Raw genomic sequence first — 19,927 nt, 5'->3', positions numbered from 1 at the left:
ACTTCTGTTCATTATCTTGTCACATGCTAAGTAGATGCTAAGGGTTTGTCACTGCAATAAAAGTCATTGGGATATTTAAGTTTACTTTATGAAAATATGTTTTAAAATTTACAATTCTCCTTTTGTCAGACAGTAACAAATTATTGTGCAGAAGGTATTCCTTTACCAAAGACTTCTGCAAATATATGCCCTGGATTTTGCAGAGACTCTTCCTGTTATTTATTTATTTATTTATTTTTATTGTACATTGCCTGGGCTCACTTTATTGCTATATATTTGGGAAAAAAATCCCAGTTGTATTTGTTATTAAGATTGCATATTTTAAAAAGTCACAGGGCTTCTACTTTTTTTCTCGTTGATAGGCTCTGAAGATCTTTGAATTGGAAAGCAGTAAAATATGAATAGGACTCTTTTACCAACAAGATGTATAGCGTCAGTACTAATGACTGATTGTTACTGTGTTGTACTGAGGAATGTCATCCGTTTGTCCCAAAGAAGGAAGTGGTGGCAGTGGTGGCTGTGGCTGCTTCTAACTTGTGGCTTATTTCTCCTCTTCGAGAGCCTGTTGCTTGGGGCTGGGAGTGGAAGTGGAGATTGACTGCAAACGGGGCCTAAGGGAACTTCTAGAGGTGATGGAAATGTTCTTGAAGTGGATGCGGTAATGGTTGCACGACCTATAAATTTACTAAAAGTCACTGAATCGTGCACTTACCAGGTATGAGTTTCATGAATGTAAGTTTAACTTCAATAAAACTAAATAGAAACCGGTTTAGTCCTCCTTGCCTCATGTTCATTACTTCTCCCTTAACTATCAGTTCTCTTCACAGTTACTCTCGTCTCTTACCCCGCCTCTTTTCCACATTGTCTCAGCTATTGAAAATCCTTTTTTTTTTTTTTTTTAATTCTGCCTCCTTCGTAAGCTTACTGCCCTTTAGATCTCATTCAGACCATGGGTTTTGGGGTCCAAAATTTTGGATCCAAGTTCCTGTACTGATTATCAGCGACACTGGGTAAGCCTCTTGAGCCTCAGTCTCCAGATCTGTAAAATAGGTAGAATAATAATCAGATCTATTGCATAGGGATGTTGCTAATATTAAATGAACCCATATGTTTTTAACATTCTGTAAATGTTATTTGTTGCTTTTTTTTTTTCAAAGCATCCTAACAGTTGAGTTAGTGTAGCAAGTTCCTGGTGAACACAACAACTAGGGAATCATAGCATAGCTGTACCACCTGCCAGCTGTGTGAACTTGGGAAAGACAGTTAAAAAGCTCTTTGCCTTCATCTTCTCACCTCTATTTGAGATTTTAAATAAAGTTATCACGTAACGTTGTTGCAGGGGCAAATGATGCAACCCTTGTAAAGTTTGTAGCACAGTGTCTGACAAAAAGTAAGCCCTCAGTAAATATACTTGTTATTAAGTCTCTTGAGGACTCAGTCCCACCTGAGCCTTTCCTAAGCTGATTTTCAACCCCACAGTGCTATTGAAACAGTGTTCCCGGGACTTCCCTGTTGGTGCAGTGGTTAAGAATCCGCCTGCCAATGCGGGGGACACGGGTTCGAGCCCTGGTCCGGAAAGACCCCACATGCCGCGGAGCAACTAAGCCTGTGCGCCACAACTACTGAGCCAGCACTCTAGAGCCTGCAAGCCACAACTACTGAGCCCGTGTGCCACAACTACTGAAGTCTGTGCGCCCTAGAGCCCGTGCTCCACAACAAGAGAAGCCACTGCAATGAGACGCCCGTGCACCACAACAAAGAGTAGCCCCCACTCCCCGCAACTAGAGAAAGCCCGCGGGCAGCAACGAAGACCCAACGCAGCCAAAAATAAATAAATAAATTTATTTAAAAAAAAAAAAAAGTGTTCCCGGGGTCTGTAGGTGAACCCCAGATGTATATTTCTTTCAGCCAATAGTAGATATCACCAGGGGGCTGTCAGGATGCTAAACTCCACCTGTTTCAAACTGAGCTAACTCTCCTTCCTGTCCTCTCTCCTTTTGCTGAACTCACTCTCCCTGAGATGCAACCCTTCCACCCGTCTTTTGCGTCTGTCTTCTCTGGCTTAATTAGTCGCCTCACTGCACCCACTTGCCCCAACCAGAATCCTTGTGGTTGTACTCTAGTTTTCCATCTGTTTGACCCCTCCATCCAGTCCAGCACCATATCCTATTGATTCTGTCCTTAAAATATCTCAAATTTATTATTTCCTCTCCAGTCTTCCTCTTACTGTACTACTTTTGACTCTCCCTCTAATTCTCATATCAACGATCAGTCCCCAGCCATTAATCTCCCTTCCCTCATCCATTTTCTGTGGACGATTTACCATCAGCAATATATTTAAAAACATAAATAGGACCATGTCGGTGCACTATTTAAAATTATTTCGTGGGAATTCCCTGGAGATGCCGTGGTTAGGACTCTGCACTTTCAGTGCCGAGGGCCCAGGTTCAACCCCTGGTTGGGGAACTAAGGTCCTGCAAGCAGCATGACGCAGCCAAAAAAAAAAAAACTTGTGTCTCTGAAGAGCTAGCAGTGATAAATGTGTTCATTCATGTGTTTAGTGCATTCTAGAATTACTTATAAAGTCTTTCATAAACTGTCCATGTCCCTTGCTGGCCTCTTTCTGCTTTGCTGCCCCCATACCATGCACACGCTTCCTGCCTTTCCCCACCCGTACGCATCTGCCCTGGCCTTCTGCTTTGCCTGTGTTGTTCCTTTGTTTGCTCTGAAAGGTCTTCTGAGGTGTCTGGCTGCCTTTTTGTACCAGAACATCTTCATTCTTCCTGCCAATCCTGCTCAAATTTAACTGATCTGTAAATCATGCAAAATTATTGTATCTTTAACATCCTCCCTTCCCTGTCTCTATCATTGTCTTTCAATTATTATTATTATTATTATTATTATTATTATTATTATTATTATTTTGAGGTACACGGGCCTCTCACTGCTGTGGCCTCTCCCGTTGCGGAGCACAGGCTCCGGACGCGCAGGCTCAGCGGCCATGGTTCACGGGCCCAGCCGCTCCGCGGCATGTGGGATCTTCCCGGACCGGGGCACGAACCCGTGTCCCCTTCATCGGCAGGCGGACTCTCAACCACTGCGCCACCAGGGAAGCCCTCAATTATTTGTGTGTCCATCTCGCTCTGTAAACTCATGGGTACCTCAAACAGCGGCTCTTAACCAGAGGAACCTCAAAATCATGTAGGGAGCTTCTTCATAACGTGTGGCCCCCACAACGAGTGGGCAGGCTGAAAGATTTCTGGACCCTGAACGCGTGTGCTGGAGTGTGTTTTTGCTACCCAAATGATTCTGCTGTGACCCTCTGGTAAAAAACAAAACAACAAATTGCAATATATAAGGCTCCTATGTTCACTTCCATTCTCCCTCCTCCCTTCCGCTTCCTGTGGTGAGGAATGAATGCCAGGTATGTTTATTACACAGATCCATCCAGCCTTGCGTGTGTACATGCAGTGAAATGTACTAGAACTGTGTACAGGTCTTCAGAGGTTGCTCACTCTTCATAGACATAGGTTATATCTTCTGTTGAATTTTTACAGATTCATCCATTCTTATCAGGGTAGCACTTGGGAAACTTTTTATCAGGTTTTGTAGGTAGAGAAAGCGGAAGCAAGTAAATTAAAGAATGAGTGACGAGAGAGAAAGATTTAAAAGAAGAGGAAAAAAAAACAGGCCCTCTAGGTAAAATCAAAGGATACATGTAATTACAAGATGACCTCAAATTTGAATCAGAATGCTGAGGTCAGATTTTTAGGAGAGAGGAAATTCAGTGTGAAGAGCTATTAAGTGATACGGAAGAATTCAAAAAAGTGCTTTGGACAAGGGATTCATTATGCCATGTGCTGGAATAAATAAATGCCTCTTTCCCCTGTTTTTGTATCTGCCTGTCTTTCCACAGTTGACTCTTCCATTCTGCTTTCTAGCACATGACCCGAACTCTCCCATTATTCAGGGTATAAAATGCTTCTTGCCATCTGCTTCCAAGTACCGTCCCAGAATAATTAGCTTCTTTGTCCTCTTTTCCCTCGTCCCAGTGTTGACACTTTCTGGTCCCCATACCAGTTCCCGGGTCCTCTGCTGTCCTCCCTCCCAGTCCCTGACCTGGCCGTTTCCTCTTCCTTCCCTCTCCTTTCTGGGCCAGATCCTCACTCTTCATCTAGGCATTTCAAAAAGTTCACCCCCTCGCAAAACCTTTTCTAAATTCCCCTCATAGCATGCTTTCTGTCTCCCCTCCAAACTCTCCAGAGCACGGAAGAACCTCTCTTCTGCCGTGGTGATCTTACCTTAGTTATTTGTCCACTTGCCTCATCGTCTGTAAGCTCTGCTGGAGACAGGTAGTCCTTCTCGTTTTTTACTTCCACTCCACCCGCATTGCCTTGCACCATGTGTCATATATAGATTTTTTGGTTTGTTTGCTAGTTTTCAGTGAAGCACTTTTCCTTTCTCATTCAGGAATCATAGAGCTTTCCTTGAGTACTTGAGGTAACTTACTCTTTCTACAGAATCCTCACCCTGACATGTACAGTACACAAAACTTACTAGACTTAGCAGTACACGAAACATATGCATATTGACAGTTTTTGATAATTTGCTTTTATTCTGTGTTCCTTCACTTCCTGTGCTTTTTCGTTAAAGATAGAATGTTTATGTAGCACACAGCACCCGTAGACCTTGTAGTTGCACTTACGAATTTTTCTTTGGTAGAACGAGTTGCTTTGGTAGAATGCTAAAGAAACTAGTGTGTTGGTACGTTTCCTTGAACTTAACACTTTTATTTTCTAGAAGGGTATTGGAATTAGATGTGGTTCCATAAATGGTTCTCTGTGTTTGTTTGTTTTAAAGCTTTAACATTTTATTTTTTACAACCTCTCTGAACCTTTAAGGATCTTGCCCCACCATTTATGAGGGACCTTATCCCGGCTGCTACCATGGAGTTTGTCCATTTCCTATGCCTTCTTACTTTCCCAGGCCTTCCATGTTAATTTGGGGGTGGGGGGAGGAGGGAGAGAGTTCACAAAATGAGACATTTGTAGCAGGGCGGGGTGTACGTAGTTTACAATAGGGAAGTGGTAGAAATAACCAAGAAGGGTTGTGAAGAAAGAAAGATCATAAATTAGCACATGGGCCCATTTAAAGGGCAGCCCCACTCTGTCAGTGGTTTGCTGTCCCAGGCTGGGTGTGTGTTGAGTGCATGGACACTTCCTATTTTTGCTTGTCTGCCCAAGGTGAAAATGGGAAGTGGACATTTGAGAATTGTCTCGTTGGTTTGGTGGGGCTGTCTGTATCTGCTGTGCTAGGTTTCTGTTTCTGGAAGACTGAACTGGTCATAGTGAGCAGAGGATAAGCTTCTTGACCATATTTCCATCATATAAAACTGTATGGTCTTTGTAGCAAGTTACTCAACAAACCAGGCCAATTAGTTATTTGGTGACAGAAACATGCATACACAAACTATTTGGTTGATTTGTGTGTGTGTGGCATTTTGGTAAAAATTGTTCTTGAAAATGCAAACAAAAAAAAATTAAGTCCTATTTAAAGCTTTATCAACATTTGGGTGAGGTCTGTTTTATATAAGCATGTAATCTGTTATATAATGTATAATCTATAGGTGAGAAAGATCCTATTTGCTATAGTTTGAAGAGAGCAGACATTTTAAATAAACACACTGAACATTCTAGTTTACTGATATTTACTAATATTTCCAAAGGAGAAATTAAAATACTACTAGATAGTTTGTAGATGGTTTTATTTAGTGAGTAGGCAAGAGGACAGAAGAGGTTAAAAAGTGAAATATGAAAGGCTTATAGTTTGCTTAATGTATCAGTGGTCAGATTTATTTTTGAGGATCACATCCTGGATATCTTGAAATTTCCAGTTCATTCCAGCATTTTGGATGCTTATGTGGACATAGTTAATGAAATATAGTTAATGAAACCTAAGGACTTGTTTGAATAACGGTATAAAAATAATCATTTCCAGTCACATCATGTTAAATGAACCACAAAAATCATGAAGTTAAAAACAAATCAGTTATTGGGTGGTTCTGTTTAGTTCATTGCAGTAAATGATCTTCGACTGAATTTGCAGCTCTTGGCGTTTGGAAGTAGGCCATCACATGCCAACATGAAATACCAAATCATTTAAATTAGATACCGAGCATGCTCATATGAAGTACTTATTCTTGGAGGCTGCAGTGTGGTTCAGTTTTCTTCTAGTGGAAATAGCAGAAAAGAGATCACGGTGTGCCCTTTTGTCATCATTCTGTCAGGGAGCATGTAATTTGTCTTTGGAAGCCAGAGGCCTGAGACAAAGAGAAGAATGCAGCTTTTAGCCAAAGGCTATTTGGTGAGTTAATTAGCTGTTTTATTCTATTCTGTAATTCCTAGCAAGGCTCTGTCTTTACTTATATCTGCTGCTTGTTTTGTACTAAGCTGAAGCTTTATGTAGCAAGTAACTTAGCTGAGCCTGGGAGAGAATTGTTTCTGCTGTCCAAATCTCAATCTTTTGAAACATTTTCAATATATTTCTCAGGTGACAAGTTTGTAAATTGCTATGATGATATTCCTCCGTATTCTCCACAAATTTCGTTTGCTCACTGGTGCTAAATAACGCTGGCAGAATTGTGTGCTGAGGGAGTTCAGGATTTGTCTATGTGAACAGTTTAACATTTTTGTTCTTGTATTTTAATTAAATTATAATTTCTGCTTTCACATTTTTAAACTGTATCTAATAAAGTAGTGGCCTAAGAGCAAGAATTTAGCCTAAGAGCAAGAATTTTTAAACCGTATCTAATAAAGTAATAGCATAAGAGCAAGAATTCTTTAAAGAGAATGAGAGGCTCCGTTGTGATAATATGTCCATGTATGTTACATAGGTGGTTCAAAAATAAATTGGCTTTATAAAATAATTGGTCATTTAAAATACTCTAAAATAAAATGAGATTGACAACACTTTGTGAAATATGTTACAGTTATTCAGGATTCATATTTGGAATTTGTTCTGTTTTTAGCTATTGAATTAGCTACAGAAGTGTTGGGAGTACAATAATAGTTTTGCCATTTGGGACTCTTCTCACTTCCCTTGAGCTCATAGTATGGTGATTGCTAGGCAGATAATCTTACTTAAATGTTTTGTGATTATTTTTTGTTATCCAACATGTTCATGTTTTTCCATGAAGTTAAAGGGGGGACATCTTTTTTTGCAATTTTTTGTCATGTTATCTTCTCATAATATCAAGCAACATATAAAATCTGTAAATTATTATTTCATAATGAAAATGGTTTTATTATATATTTATAATAGATAAACTTGGCAAGCAGATCTTCAGGGTATTCTCCTAGAAATTAAAATTGCATACTCTGCTCGAGATAAATCGTTGTATTTTTTGAAGATTTGAAGAAAAAGCATAAAATTACCATATTTATTTCCTTGGGAGAAAATCATGTTTGTGAGTAAACGGAAATGTCAGGTAGGGAATTTGAGGTATAGACAGTGCATTAAAGAGCTCTAGAAAAATGATGAGGGAGTGGGAGGAATAGGAAGAGAATACTAAAAGCCCGGTGCCTTCAAACACCAGGCAATTATGTGATGCTTTCCTAAAATACCTTTATTTTGAGAGCTGCCCCCACTATGCCATTTTCCAGGATTGGCACATGTGAAGGAGGTGGGTGTATACTTAAGCTTGTATATTCATGGAAAAGGCAGGGTTAGCAATTAGAGATGAGCACTGGGTGACAATACTCAAAAACTCTATCCCCACTTCTAAATACTGACTCACTTGTGTGCCCTTGGGTGGCAGCTATACCCTGTTTATTTCCACTTATTTTTAATATAATATTTTACCATGGTAATAGGAGGTTCATTTAAGGTTTCTAAAGTAATAAGATGATTTCTTGGACTGTTGCAACGATTCATGAGGGCTGTAAGTCATTCACAGATAGCTACTGTGGGGAAAGAAGCAAGTATTGCTTCTACAGAATCCTATCAGCTGTTTTCTTTTTTAATCAAAAATATTTCAAATGTGTAAGTTCTCTGTGGTCTTCAGAAATACACATTCCATGTGTATTATATAAGTAGAAGATTACAGATTTTAACTTTTTCCCCCATATTTACTCACAAAATAATCATGAAATTTGCATGGCAAAATGATACTTCACACTGTTTTCTCTTACGTATTTAGTCCCATTTACCTCTAATCATAGATCTTCAGTAGAAGAGAAATGGATAATAAGTAGACAGTCTATTTAAGAAAAATATTAAGAAATACTGGGAAAATGAAAAGAGGGGACTATGAAAAGAAAAATTACTGATGACAAGGATTTCTTTGCCAGGTTTCTAAAGATTAAGTGTATACCTGTATATTTTGTTCATTTCCAAATCATTAAGTTCAGTTACTCATTTAACTTAACATCTGTCAATTAAGGAGCATTTATTTCCATAGCTTTTGTGGAGTTCAGTAGTGCTTAGAGATCCTAAGTGGTGTTACTTGAAAATGGGGACAGTGGTCACGTAAGTTTGGGTAATAATGGGACAGAAGAGCTTGTTTATAGCACAACTTCTTGGCCTTTAACATCTTGTTCAGAACTTTTTCCTCTGGAATATGGTCTACTTTTGAAAAGAAAAACCAATACATGGTATTAAACATTTAGCAAACATTTTAGTAATTCTGAATATGTATTTCTTTTTTTTTTTTTTTTTTTGCGATACACAGGCCTCTCACTGTTATGGCCTGTCCCATTGCGGAGCACAGGCTCCGGATGCGCAGGCTCAGCGGCCATGGCTCACGGGCCCAGCCGCTCCGTGGCATGTGAGATCTTCCCAGACCGAGGCACGAACCCGTGTCCCCTGCATCGGCAGGTGGACTCTCAACCACTGCGCCGCCAGGGAAGCCCTGAATATGTATATCTTATATTGAAATATATGGAAAAGTGAAGGAAGAATTATGGGTTTGCATATATCTTCCAGAAAATTACTTCAGTTCTTTTCTCATTTTGTATTTAGAAGAACCGTCTTAGAATTACGATGTAAATGGGATTTATAGGGTATGATTAAATTTGGTGATAGAAATGGTGATATAAGCTAAAATTACATTCTTAAAAGTCCCAAATGCTAGAAGTATAGGCAGTGAATACCCTGTGGAGGATTTGGGGCACAATATGACCAAGTAAAGATTTTGATAATTCTCACAAGTTCTAATTCATACTCTTAAAGTTACTCCTAGATTAGTCCCATGGAGAAACAAATTAATTTTTAAAATATGATTTGTAATGGGAAATAACGTATTTATAATCTGTTGGGCCTGGGTTCTAATCTAGCTTTTGCCACTTGTAACTGTAGGCAAGTATCTGCATTTCTCTATTTTCTGTGTTTTCAATAGTAAACAGAAATGTCAGTACTTTTATTTTAGATTTATAGGAATTGAATTTTTTAAAAATAACCCAAGGATGATGTTAGTCAAAAAGTAGGTGTCGAATAAATATCTGTCTCCTTAATTTCCTCTCCAAACAATTACATATTTTCTGTATTAAAGTTTTTTCAAAATATTACCTATCAGCTGTCTGAAATATCAGATTCATAGAAGTATACTGATTTATAAATAATAATGTACTTGGAATCTCTTTATAATAATATATTTTAAAAACCTGAATCCATACATGATAAAATGTTAAAAGGGTCTCAGTTGCTTAGCCAACTTCTATAAATAGAATAATTGCTAGATACCTGTTATGTTCCAGCTGTGTTTGACCTGGTAGACAAAGTGATAAATATTTTAGCTAAAAAAATACCTCAAATTTGTTTCTATTAGTATATAAACAATGTTAGATAAATAAAATCACACTTATTGAAGTGTGAACTCTTAAATTAGTGGAAACCCAACTGTACCTGGTACACAATTGACACTTAACCTTTTTTCCATCTCATATTTTTCAATCCATATCAATGAATACCCTATTTAAGAGCTTATATTTTCGGTTCTTTTTGATTCTTTACTTTTGTGAAACTTGCTGTTTTTTAAAAAACAAAGACCTTTTCACATTACTATTGTTTAAGAAACACATTAAAATTATCAGACTCTGTTATGTAATCGCCATATGAGCCAATAATAAGAATAGATAGGGACTTTTTTTTTAACTGTAAATAATTCTCTGTTGACCTTGATAGAATTTTATAATTACTTGTAGCCAAGAAGCCTGGAACTCTGCAGCCCATCCATTGAAAATTTGGTTAAATCTGGCCCAACATAGTCCTTACAGAGAGCAAAGTTGTTCAGCTATCAGAGACTGAATGGGTGCCTGGGTTGGCACTGGAAGAATACCTCAAATGCTTTGTCTTTGGGGCCATAGCCATTGTACACTAGCTTCTCTCTAGTACATTTCCTCTAACACTGTCTTTTTGGCTAATTCAAGGTCAGTTAACTAAGTCGATATTAAACTTTTAAGGAGAGCTCAGGGGCATGAATGGTGTAAGATATGTACGTCAAAATATACGTATATGTAATCCCCTTACTTAACCTAACGTGACATAACTCTTTAAATAGGCTATTAATAGATGGTCACTAAACCCTCAGCAAATTCATGTGAGTTTACCCTCAGTCTGTTGTTTCCTCGATGTTTTGTTGTTGGTGCCCAGATTACCTGCTCCATTTCAGGTTGTCAGCCTCTCTTGATTGCACTTCCTGACTTAGTGGCTTCCTGGTTATTTTTGCTCATCTAGATCCTTCTTAGCAACCTTTTACCAAGTACTTGCTTGCATTTATAGCTCAGACATTTAGTCCAGGAATCACATTTCAGTATTTGTGTCTTAGGTTCGTTTTGGTCTTTCTCCCTGCTAATCTTGGATTCGCTCATCCATAAGCCTTTTTTTTTTGGCCATCGTGCGGCTTGCGGGGATCGGGGAACGTAGTTCCCCGACCAGGGATCAAACCCAGGCCCCCTGCAGTGGAAGCGCAGAGTCCTAACCACTGGGCCGCCAGGGAGTTCCCAGGATGCACTCATCCAGATCTTTGCTCACACCTAGCACAGAAGAAAGGGACTTTCAGTTAGCCACATGCATGGGATTGGTCTTGCCTAACTTACTCTAAACATTTGCAGTTTTGTGTAACCTGTATTTCCGCAGGTGTCATCAGTTTGAGCAATAAAAAGTAAGAACTACAGGTCAGAATAAACGTTAAAAATAATAACAGCAACAATAACAATAGCCTTACAGGAATTCCCTGGTGGTCCAGTGGTTGGGACCCCGTGCTCCCAATGCAGGGGGCATGGGTTGGATCCCTGGTGGGGGAACTAAGATCCCGCATGCTGCATGGCCCGGCGAAAAACAAAAACAATAGCCTTACATCATTTCCAAAAAAAATATCTTCCTCCCACCCATGTTAAGCTTAATGTTCGAATGCAAACAAACCATCTCAGGCTCTACAGTTTCTAGAATGTCTTTGTTACGTTTGATTGACTGGCTATGGGCATGCTCTCCTAGCCAAATCTGCCACACATTTGTCTTAGGGGTTTTAAGCCTTAAAACGGTTTGAACTACAATGTACTGTAATAACCTCAGTACGACTTCTCCTCAGCAGCTCTTTAGCCCACTGGCCCTGAACTGAATTTTAAACTTTTTCTCTTCCCTCCTGACGAGGTGCTAGTTCTTTCCCATTATCCTGAATGCTGCCAGGGGAGTTACAGAATGGCCTGTAGTTGACTTGAGTCTCTAGCCTTCTGCCTCTTCAGTGAAACACATCAGACTCACGTGGAGGTAAAATACCTGTTGGCTGCTCCGCTGGCCCACCCACTTACTTTAGGGGCTCTTTGTTTTGATTTTGCTTTGAAAGATTGATAGTTTGATTTGATTAGCAGTTGAGGCTCTTATTCTGGCACCTCTGTTAAATTTGAAATTAATTTAAACTGTGTTTTTTCTTGCTTTAACCTAACAAGTATACAAGTTCTCAAATACGATTGTATTCTGAGAAGGGTGGGTCCAAAGGGTACTGGATCTGGGGGCAAGGACTCCTACCCCGAGCTACTTGGGAGCCTGAGATGGGCTTGGTTGCTTTACCCCAGGATGCTCTGCCCATTGAATGTCGGTCTTGTTTGGTTTCTGAGAGTGGACATAGACCAAGTTTATTATTAAGCCTAGCATAGAATTGGTATTTTGGTGGTTTAGTAGCCATATTTACTCCACTGTAAAGGACTAGACATTGAATATGCAATTTAGAGAACCTTTAATGAAAAATACATGTCTTACTTAAATCCTGCAAATATTCTGAGATTTTTATTTCTGACATTTTTCACAGATAAGTTTAAAACCTACTTCGTAAAGATAGAAAAATCACAAGTCGAGAATAGAGGATCTGTGACTTATTTAATACAGATGGAATTTCCCCTGCCCAAAGCCATCATTTAGCATGGATGATTTCCAACGGAAGGGGTTCAGAATTAAGGGTAGGGACCTTCTCCAGCCTTCTTCATGTCTGGTAGATAGCTTGTCTGCTGTCTAGCACACATCTCTGAGGGTTTTTTTTAATGGTTCTGATGAACTATGATAGAAATTTTTCTCCTGTCTGTCAGAAAGTATGCTTTGGATATAAAAATAAATTTTTCTTGGAGCTATACTTTTTTCTTAAGAATAAATCTCTGAAATTGCAGTTTAAGTCAATGAGAAAGTATGATTTTTCTCTACTAAAGGCAACTTAATAAGTATTTCAGAAGCATATCTTTCCTTTGAGGCCAAGTTGCTTATGGCAAGAAAGGGAGAACTGTGGCAGTTAACATCTAGCCAGCAAAATCCATCTGGGAGACGGATAATTTAATCTTAGTAAATAGTGCAAAAATCTTTCTGTGTCAAAAAATAGAAATTGTAGGGCAAAGGATGTGAAGATCGGGAAACTTAACCAGCATGTCTGTTTCCTGGTTGGTCAGAGACGTTCTCATTTTCACTACCTTTTTTCCTATACTTCCCTAAAGAGTTAATAAGGAAGCAAGAGTTTTTTCCATAACCAAGGAGTTGACCGGTTTGTAGATTTTAGCAATGGCATTTGAGACAGTTACTGATGTCATTCTAGACATCAACCTGAAGCTTAGCACATTGGATGCTTTTTAGGGCTTATGGAGGAAGATTACGTTGTACCCTTTTTCTTTTTTAATACTTAAAAATTATCTTAAAAATACTGTAAAGGTATTATAGGCCTACAAAGGATAGGGGTAAAAATACTCATATACTCACTATCTAGTATAAGAGGAAAGAAATTGCCAGTACTTTTTTTTTTTTTTGCGGTACGTGGGCCTCTCACTGTTGTGGCCTCTCCTGTTGCGGAGCACAGGCTCCGGACGCGCAGGCTCAGTGGCCATGGCTCACGGGCCCAGCTGCTCCGCGGCATGTGGAATCTTCCCGGACCGGGGTACGAACCCGTGTCTCCTGCATCGGCAGGCGGACTCTCAACCACTGCGCCACCAGGGAAGCCCTTGCCAGTACATTTTAAATCTTGTACTGCATGTGTACCATTTACGACTGCATTGCACATTTCAATTATTCTGACATAGCTGAGAAGTGATTTAATATTAAATATATAATTCCTCGTTTAATGTTAGATTTCTATCATATATTTGTAAATAATTTTAAGAGACAACAATATATTGTTCAGTTTCTCTTTTTTTCCTCCTGTTTTTTGTACAACAGATTTGAATCTTCGATAGTGTTTTCTTCTGTATGAAATTGTTCTCAAGAGTAATTGAAGCTACTTGGTCAGGTAACTTAAGATGGTGACTTTCAGCAGTACTGGGGGATCATGTTAGGGCTGGAATAGAAAGACCATAGCTGTAGGAGCAGTTTTTGTAAAACAACTGGACTGTGAGTATAAAGAAAGGAAGATAGTGGAAGTTGTTCCTTCACAACTTTGGGACTTTGTTCCTGGGTCTTGTAAAACCCCCCTCCCCTGGCTAAGTAATGGTCCCTGGATGTGTACTGATCATGTCCTAGTCCCTGGAACCTGGAAGGTCACCTTATATGGCAAAGATTTTGTACCTTGAGATGGGGACATTATCCTGGATCGTGGGAGCTGGGACTAAATATAATCACGAGTGTCCTTATAAGGGGAGGTGGGCAAGGGGAGATTTCAGGCATAAGAGAAGTCAGTGTGACCCCAGAGGCAAAGATGGAATGTTGGGGCCACAAGCCAAGGAATGCCAGCAGCCACCCGCACCTGGAAGAAGCAAGGAACTGATTCTCCTCTAGAGCCTCCCTGAGGGATCGTGGCCCTGCCAACACCTTGATTTTGATGCAGTGAAACTAATTTCAGCCTGATTTCTGGTCTCCAGAACTGTGAGAGAATAAACTTCTATTGTTTTAAGCTGCCAATGTTGTGGTAATAGTCCTAAGAAACTAATAGAACACCACCAAACTGGGTTCATTGGGACACTCACCTTCCACCTTTGTCATGTCAGCCTTCACAAATCTCTGCCAGGCTGCACAGTTCCTTCTATGAGATCTGTCACACTATCAGTGTGTAGGTATAATCTCACAGCCTGAACGAGGTACCCGAAGACTTGGGTATTATTAATCCTACTTAGCTCTGAGACTTGGAGGAATTCCTGTGTAAACGTACCTGCCTTGCTCTAAAAAGGATTGAGACAGCTTGCTCACAAATTTGAAAGCCACACAGGGAGAGAACCTTAATTTAAAACAAATAAGAAAGATGACACATAGAAAAATAGTGATAGAAAAATAACAAAGGAGAGACTTTGAATAAGTCACTTTACCTCTGTGGCCTTTGATTCTCAGCTTCAGATATAGGCCTGTTATTACCATCCATGTGAGGATTGGGTTGAAAATTATAAAATGCTGCTAATGTATTAAGGTGTTTTATAATTGTCATGACCATGTTTTACCCCATGACCACAGTGTTTGCTGACTGAATTTTTGGAAGAGATGGAGTTCTTTTTCCTCTTTGTATGTTAACACAAAACATTTTTCAAATCATATATCTGATAAGAGACTTGTATCTAGAATAAATTTTTTTAAACTCCCACCGCTCAATCATAAAAAGATAAATACCCCAATTTAAAAATGGGCAAAAGATCTGAATGAACACTTCGCCAAAGAAGAGTAAGTACCTGCAAAGATGCTCAACATCATTAGCCATCACAGAAATGCAAATCAAACCCATAATGAGCTGTCACTTCAGACCCACTAGGATAGCTCTAATCAAAAAGATGGGCAATAACATGTGTTGGCAATGGTGTGGAAAAATTACAGCTCTCCTCCATTGTTGGTGGGAATATAAAATGATGCAGCTGCTTTGAAAAGCAGTTTGATAGTTTGTCAAAAAGCTAAACATGGAGTTACCAAATGACCGGGCAGTTCCACTCCTTGTATATCCAGGAGATTTGAATACATATGTGTATACAAAACATGTACGTGAACATTGCTCCTAGCGTTATTCAGAATAGCCTCAAAATGGAAACAACTCATGACAGCTCATAAATGGATAAATAAAATGCACTCTATCCATACAATGGACTACTGCTTGGTGACAAAAAGAAATGAAGCACTAATACATGCCATAACATGAGTGAGCCTTGAAAACATTATGCTAAATAAAAGAAGTCATTCACAAAGGACCACATATTATATGATTCCATTTATATGAAATATCCAGCACAGGCAAATCTGTGGAGACAGAAAATAGATTGGAGGCTTCCAGGAGCTGGGGAGAGAAGGTAATGAGTGACTACTCACGGTACAGGTTTTCTTTTGGGGTGATGAAAATGTTCTAAAACTGATTATGGTGATAGTTGCCCAATTTTGTGGCTATCTAAAAACAATTGTACAATTTAAATAATTGAATTCTATGGTATATGAGTCCAAAAAGCTATTATTTTTTAAAGTAATGCTAGATCATCGTAAAGAAATTAGAAAATACAGAAAACTATAAAGGCCATAAAAACTACTGGTAATTTCACCAACAGAGAAACCAAGAACATTATTTATATATTGCCTTCTGGTTTTTTTCCCCATATGTGTTACCCTTCTCTCCATGTATACACATTTTCTTTCGTAATGGGTACCATCTGGAATATACAATGTTATAATTCTACCTTTTCACTAACAGTTTATTTTGAGCATTTTCCAAAAGATTTTTAAAATAATTTTATTGTAAAAAGTGATACATGCTTATTGTAGAAAATGTTTTTTAAAATGAACAAGGAAAAAAGAAAAAAGAAAATCATTCATGATCCTGTTTTAATATTGATATTTTGCTGGCTCTTGATTTTTGTATGTTCAGTTTTAACCTGATGGTATTGAATAATGGCTGTCTTAACTTCACATGACTTTTCCATATCTAATTTATGTGGTTTTTCCCCTTATTAGCTAATGCCTGTTAGCTCAGTCTGTCTTTCAGTCACTTCTTTTTAATTTCATTTTGAAGCACCAGAGTTACTGAGTAGTAAGATAGAGGAAGTCATTGAATCTCAGTCATGCTGAGTTTGAAAAAGTAGATGAAATTAGTGATTTTATGCTTCCTTCCATTACAGGGATTAGAAAAACTTTAAATATGGAGTAGCCATCAACCAAAATCAAAAGAGAAAGAATTCCTTTAGTTTTGATAAAAATATAAAGCATCTGTTAAACTATTACTTTTATGTAAATGTGTTGATAAGTAGGTTTTGAAAAGTTAATCTGTGCTCACATGTTTAGTTTTCACCTTAAGTATTTATAACTTTCGAAATGTTATGTGATCAGTACGCTCATAAATTCACCAGATATTTCATGTACTTCATGTTAACAGTTGTTGAGTGCCTATTATCTCATGTAATCCTCACAACTGTCTGTGGGAAAGGTATTATTAATCCCCATTTCAGAAACAGGAAAACATGTTGAGAGCGGTTCTTTGAAGTTCACAGAGCCTGGTAAGTAATGTAAACCCAGATTTAAGTATCTTCAGAATTCTTCATCTCCAACCTGAAGAACTCTTGTGTTTTTTATATTGTTCCAACCCCCCGTGCTAGCTTCTGACGAGCCTCAGACAGCTCTGAATCTGACCAGTAGAGGGGAACAGGGTCTAAAAAGGTAATTCCTGTCAAATAATTAAACAAACATTTACACATTCCAGACCAGGTGGCCCGAATCTCCAGAGAGCGGCGAGGGATCCTTCTGGGGCGAGTACTGAGGACAGGGAGAGAAGTGTGCAGAGTGGGAGATGGCACAGCGGAGGAAGTGATCCCTGCCGCCAGGGACCTGAGAGCGTGGGTGGCTCCCCAGAGGACATGATGTCTGTGCTGGGTGTTGAACGATGATTCAGAATTTGCTAGGCAGAAGAGCCGGGATGGGTCGCAGTCAAAACAGAGTGACCAGCAAGACTAAAGGCCTGTAGATCTCTTCAAGGAGCAGTTATTCCAGGGCTGCTAGAGTATTGGTGGTGAGGAGCTTGCGGGGAGGGAGCTCAGGAGGTGAGGAGGGCAGGTCCCTGTAGCACTGGTGGGCCATTTGTAAGGGTTTAAGTAGGAAAGCAGAGCGGGACAGATTTGTGTATGAGAAAGACAAACCTGCCACGGTGTGGAGGATACACTGGAGGAGGCGGAGACTGGGCCTGGATGCCTTAATGTTTGAAACTGAGGCCAGGATTTCAAACTCCGGCGGGAGAAAGGGAGAGGGGATTGGTGCAGTGGATGTTAAGGTGGCAGAATCTTAGGGTTCGATGAGCTGGGATAGGGGAGAGCAAAGGGGTGGGGAAAGGCCGTTCTCCAGCATTTGGATTATATTTGAGATGAGAAATTTAGGAGAGAAACAGGTTTAGCTGGGGACAAAAAGGTTTGGACATTTTGAGTTTGAAACATGGATAGGATATTCCTTTTGCCGAGAGAGCACAAATTAGTTACAGGACCCCACAGAGCGGGGAAAAATACCAGCCAAGAGATGTAGATCAGAATGTATAGGTTTAATGAAAACACCAATATTGTTATTGCACAATAACTGGAGTCATTAAATAAAGACTGAATTACATCACTTAAGGATGGAGAGTGTAAATGAAGGAGGATTGAAGATAGAACCTGAAAGGAAACCGCATGTCTGGGTGGGGGGCAGAGGAGACCCGGAGGAGGTCGTCAGCAGGAGAGAAGTGAGGAGTGAGGTTAGGAAAACCAGGACCATTAACTGTACCAAGTGCTGCATGCACGTCAGTCCTCTGAGGTGACGGCCAAGAAGCAGCCTTTGACTTTGTCCGTTAGGAAGACATCAGCGACCTTCACTGAGGGAGAGGATGCAAGTGGGGTGACAGTGAGTGGAGGAGTGAAGAGGGGCAGGGGGAGTGCACGCAGCCAGTGTGAACTAGTCTTTGGGCTGAGAAAGAAAAGAGAAATTCATTGACAAGATGCGTTAAAGAATGGGGATGGCTAGGGCTTTCCTGGTGGCGCAGTGGTTGAGAGTCTGCCTGCCGATGCAGGGGACACGGGTTCGTGCCCCGGTCCGGGAAGATCCCACGTGCTGCAGAGCGGCTGGGCCCGTGAGCCATGGCCACTGAGCCTGCGCGTCCGGAGCCTGTGCTCCGCAACGGGAGAGGCCACAACAGTGAGAGGCCCGTGTACCGCCAAAAAAAAAAAAAAAAAAAAGAATGGGAATGGCTAAAGTGTGTTTTTTAGCTGGTAAAGTAGGAGCCAGGAGAGAGGAGATTGAAGATGCAGGAAAGAGAAGAAACATTGTTAGAACAAGGTCCCAGGGAACTTGGGAAGAAAACAGGTCAAGGATATGAAATGGGGGTCAGGCATCTCATCTTCTGAAGACTTGAAGGAAGAAATAAGCATGGACGTAACTTACAGTTAAGATGTGAGCTCTAGGGCAACAAATGTTTACTAGGGAGTCCAGGAAGGATTGGGTAGGTAGCTTAAGGAGAGTGACAGAAAGTTTTAGAGTGGCTGCTGAAGGGAGAATAAAAGCAGGTTTAAAAGTTGCCTGCCAAGTGGTGTTAACTCTGAAGCTGGAAGCCAGGAATTGTTAATCACATCAATCTGCACGGGTAGATAGATGCTGCCTTTTATTTGAAAGCATTTCTTTTCTTTTCTTTTCTTTTCATCCCCTCCCTCCCCTCCCCTCCCCACCTCTCCTCTCCCCTCCCCTTCCTTTTTTTCTCCAGAATTTATTTGCTTACTAAAAACTAGTCCTTCCCTTCTTTTGCAGTACTTGAAATCCCTGTCAGTTTAAGTTTCTTTAGGTTAGCGCAAAGTTTTTTTTTTCAAATGTGAAATATAAAAATGTTATGAGTTATAAATTATATAGAAGCTATAACGGAATCCAGACATTGTTATGTGCTGTCTAGCATGCAGAGACAGACGGCCAAGGTAATATGGACTCTGACATGTTAACAGCTGAGATTTTAGCCATGTATGTGCATGTGCATGTGTGGGTTGCATATAAGTAGTTTGGATCCACCCCACCCCACTTCAAGTTACATTTGAAATTTCCAAAAGCATTTTTGTATTTGAAACCATAAATTCATATCCTGAAAAATGTCCTAGTAAGCCATATACAAGACCCAATCTTATTCCCTGAGACCCCTTTAAAAAATCTATTTAGCAGTTTGTAAAATAACAAATTATTTAGCAAATGTAGAGAAATCTGTTCTAAGCAGTTGCTACTGGAGAGCCATGTTATAGCTCAAAGAAGTGCTGGGTTTTGGTTTTCTGACTGAGTTTGTATCTCCAAAGGTAAAGGGATAATTTAACAATTAGTCCCCAACTTATAGATAAGATGTATTAGAAGAAATTGCATAATAATGAGTTTGATATGAATTAGATTTATTTATATTGGTTTTTTTTTCTAGGAAACTTAAAGCAAAAGGTAAGACAATATGATTAGTAAAATAAAAATAGATAAGTTCAAAACTAAAGACCATCACTAAGTGCAAACTTGCAAAAAGTAGAAGTCAATA

The 19,927-nt window shown here is 39.6% G+C and overlaps 1 protein-coding gene across 25 annotated transcripts in view; it reads left to right on the top strand.

The window, feature by feature from the left end:
* The window catches only part of PLEKHA5 (pleckstrin homology domain containing A5), a gene marked incomplete at its 3' end in the record, with an annotated part of 238,789 nt that overhangs the window by 89,177 nt on the left and 129,685 nt on the right, over window positions 1-19,927 (top strand). Inside the window, exon 4 of one of the 25 annotated variants that reach the window (XM_079715615.1) lies at window positions 363-761. The exons of the other annotated variants lie outside the window; for them this stretch is intronic. Coding sequence (XP_079571741.1) covers window positions 363-369 — 7 coding nt within the window. Of the gene's footprint in view, window positions 1-362; window positions 762-19,927 lie in introns of those variants that run through there. 25 annotated transcript variants of the gene reach the window in all.

The sequence above is a fragment of the Hyperoodon ampullatus genome (genome assembly GCF_949752795.1).
Source record: "Hyperoodon ampullatus genome assembly, chromosome: 11".
Lineage (NCBI taxonomy): Eukaryota > Metazoa > Chordata > Mammalia > Artiodactyla > Ziphiidae > Hyperoodon > Hyperoodon ampullatus.
This window is presented reverse-complemented; position numbering and strand designations above follow the sequence as displayed.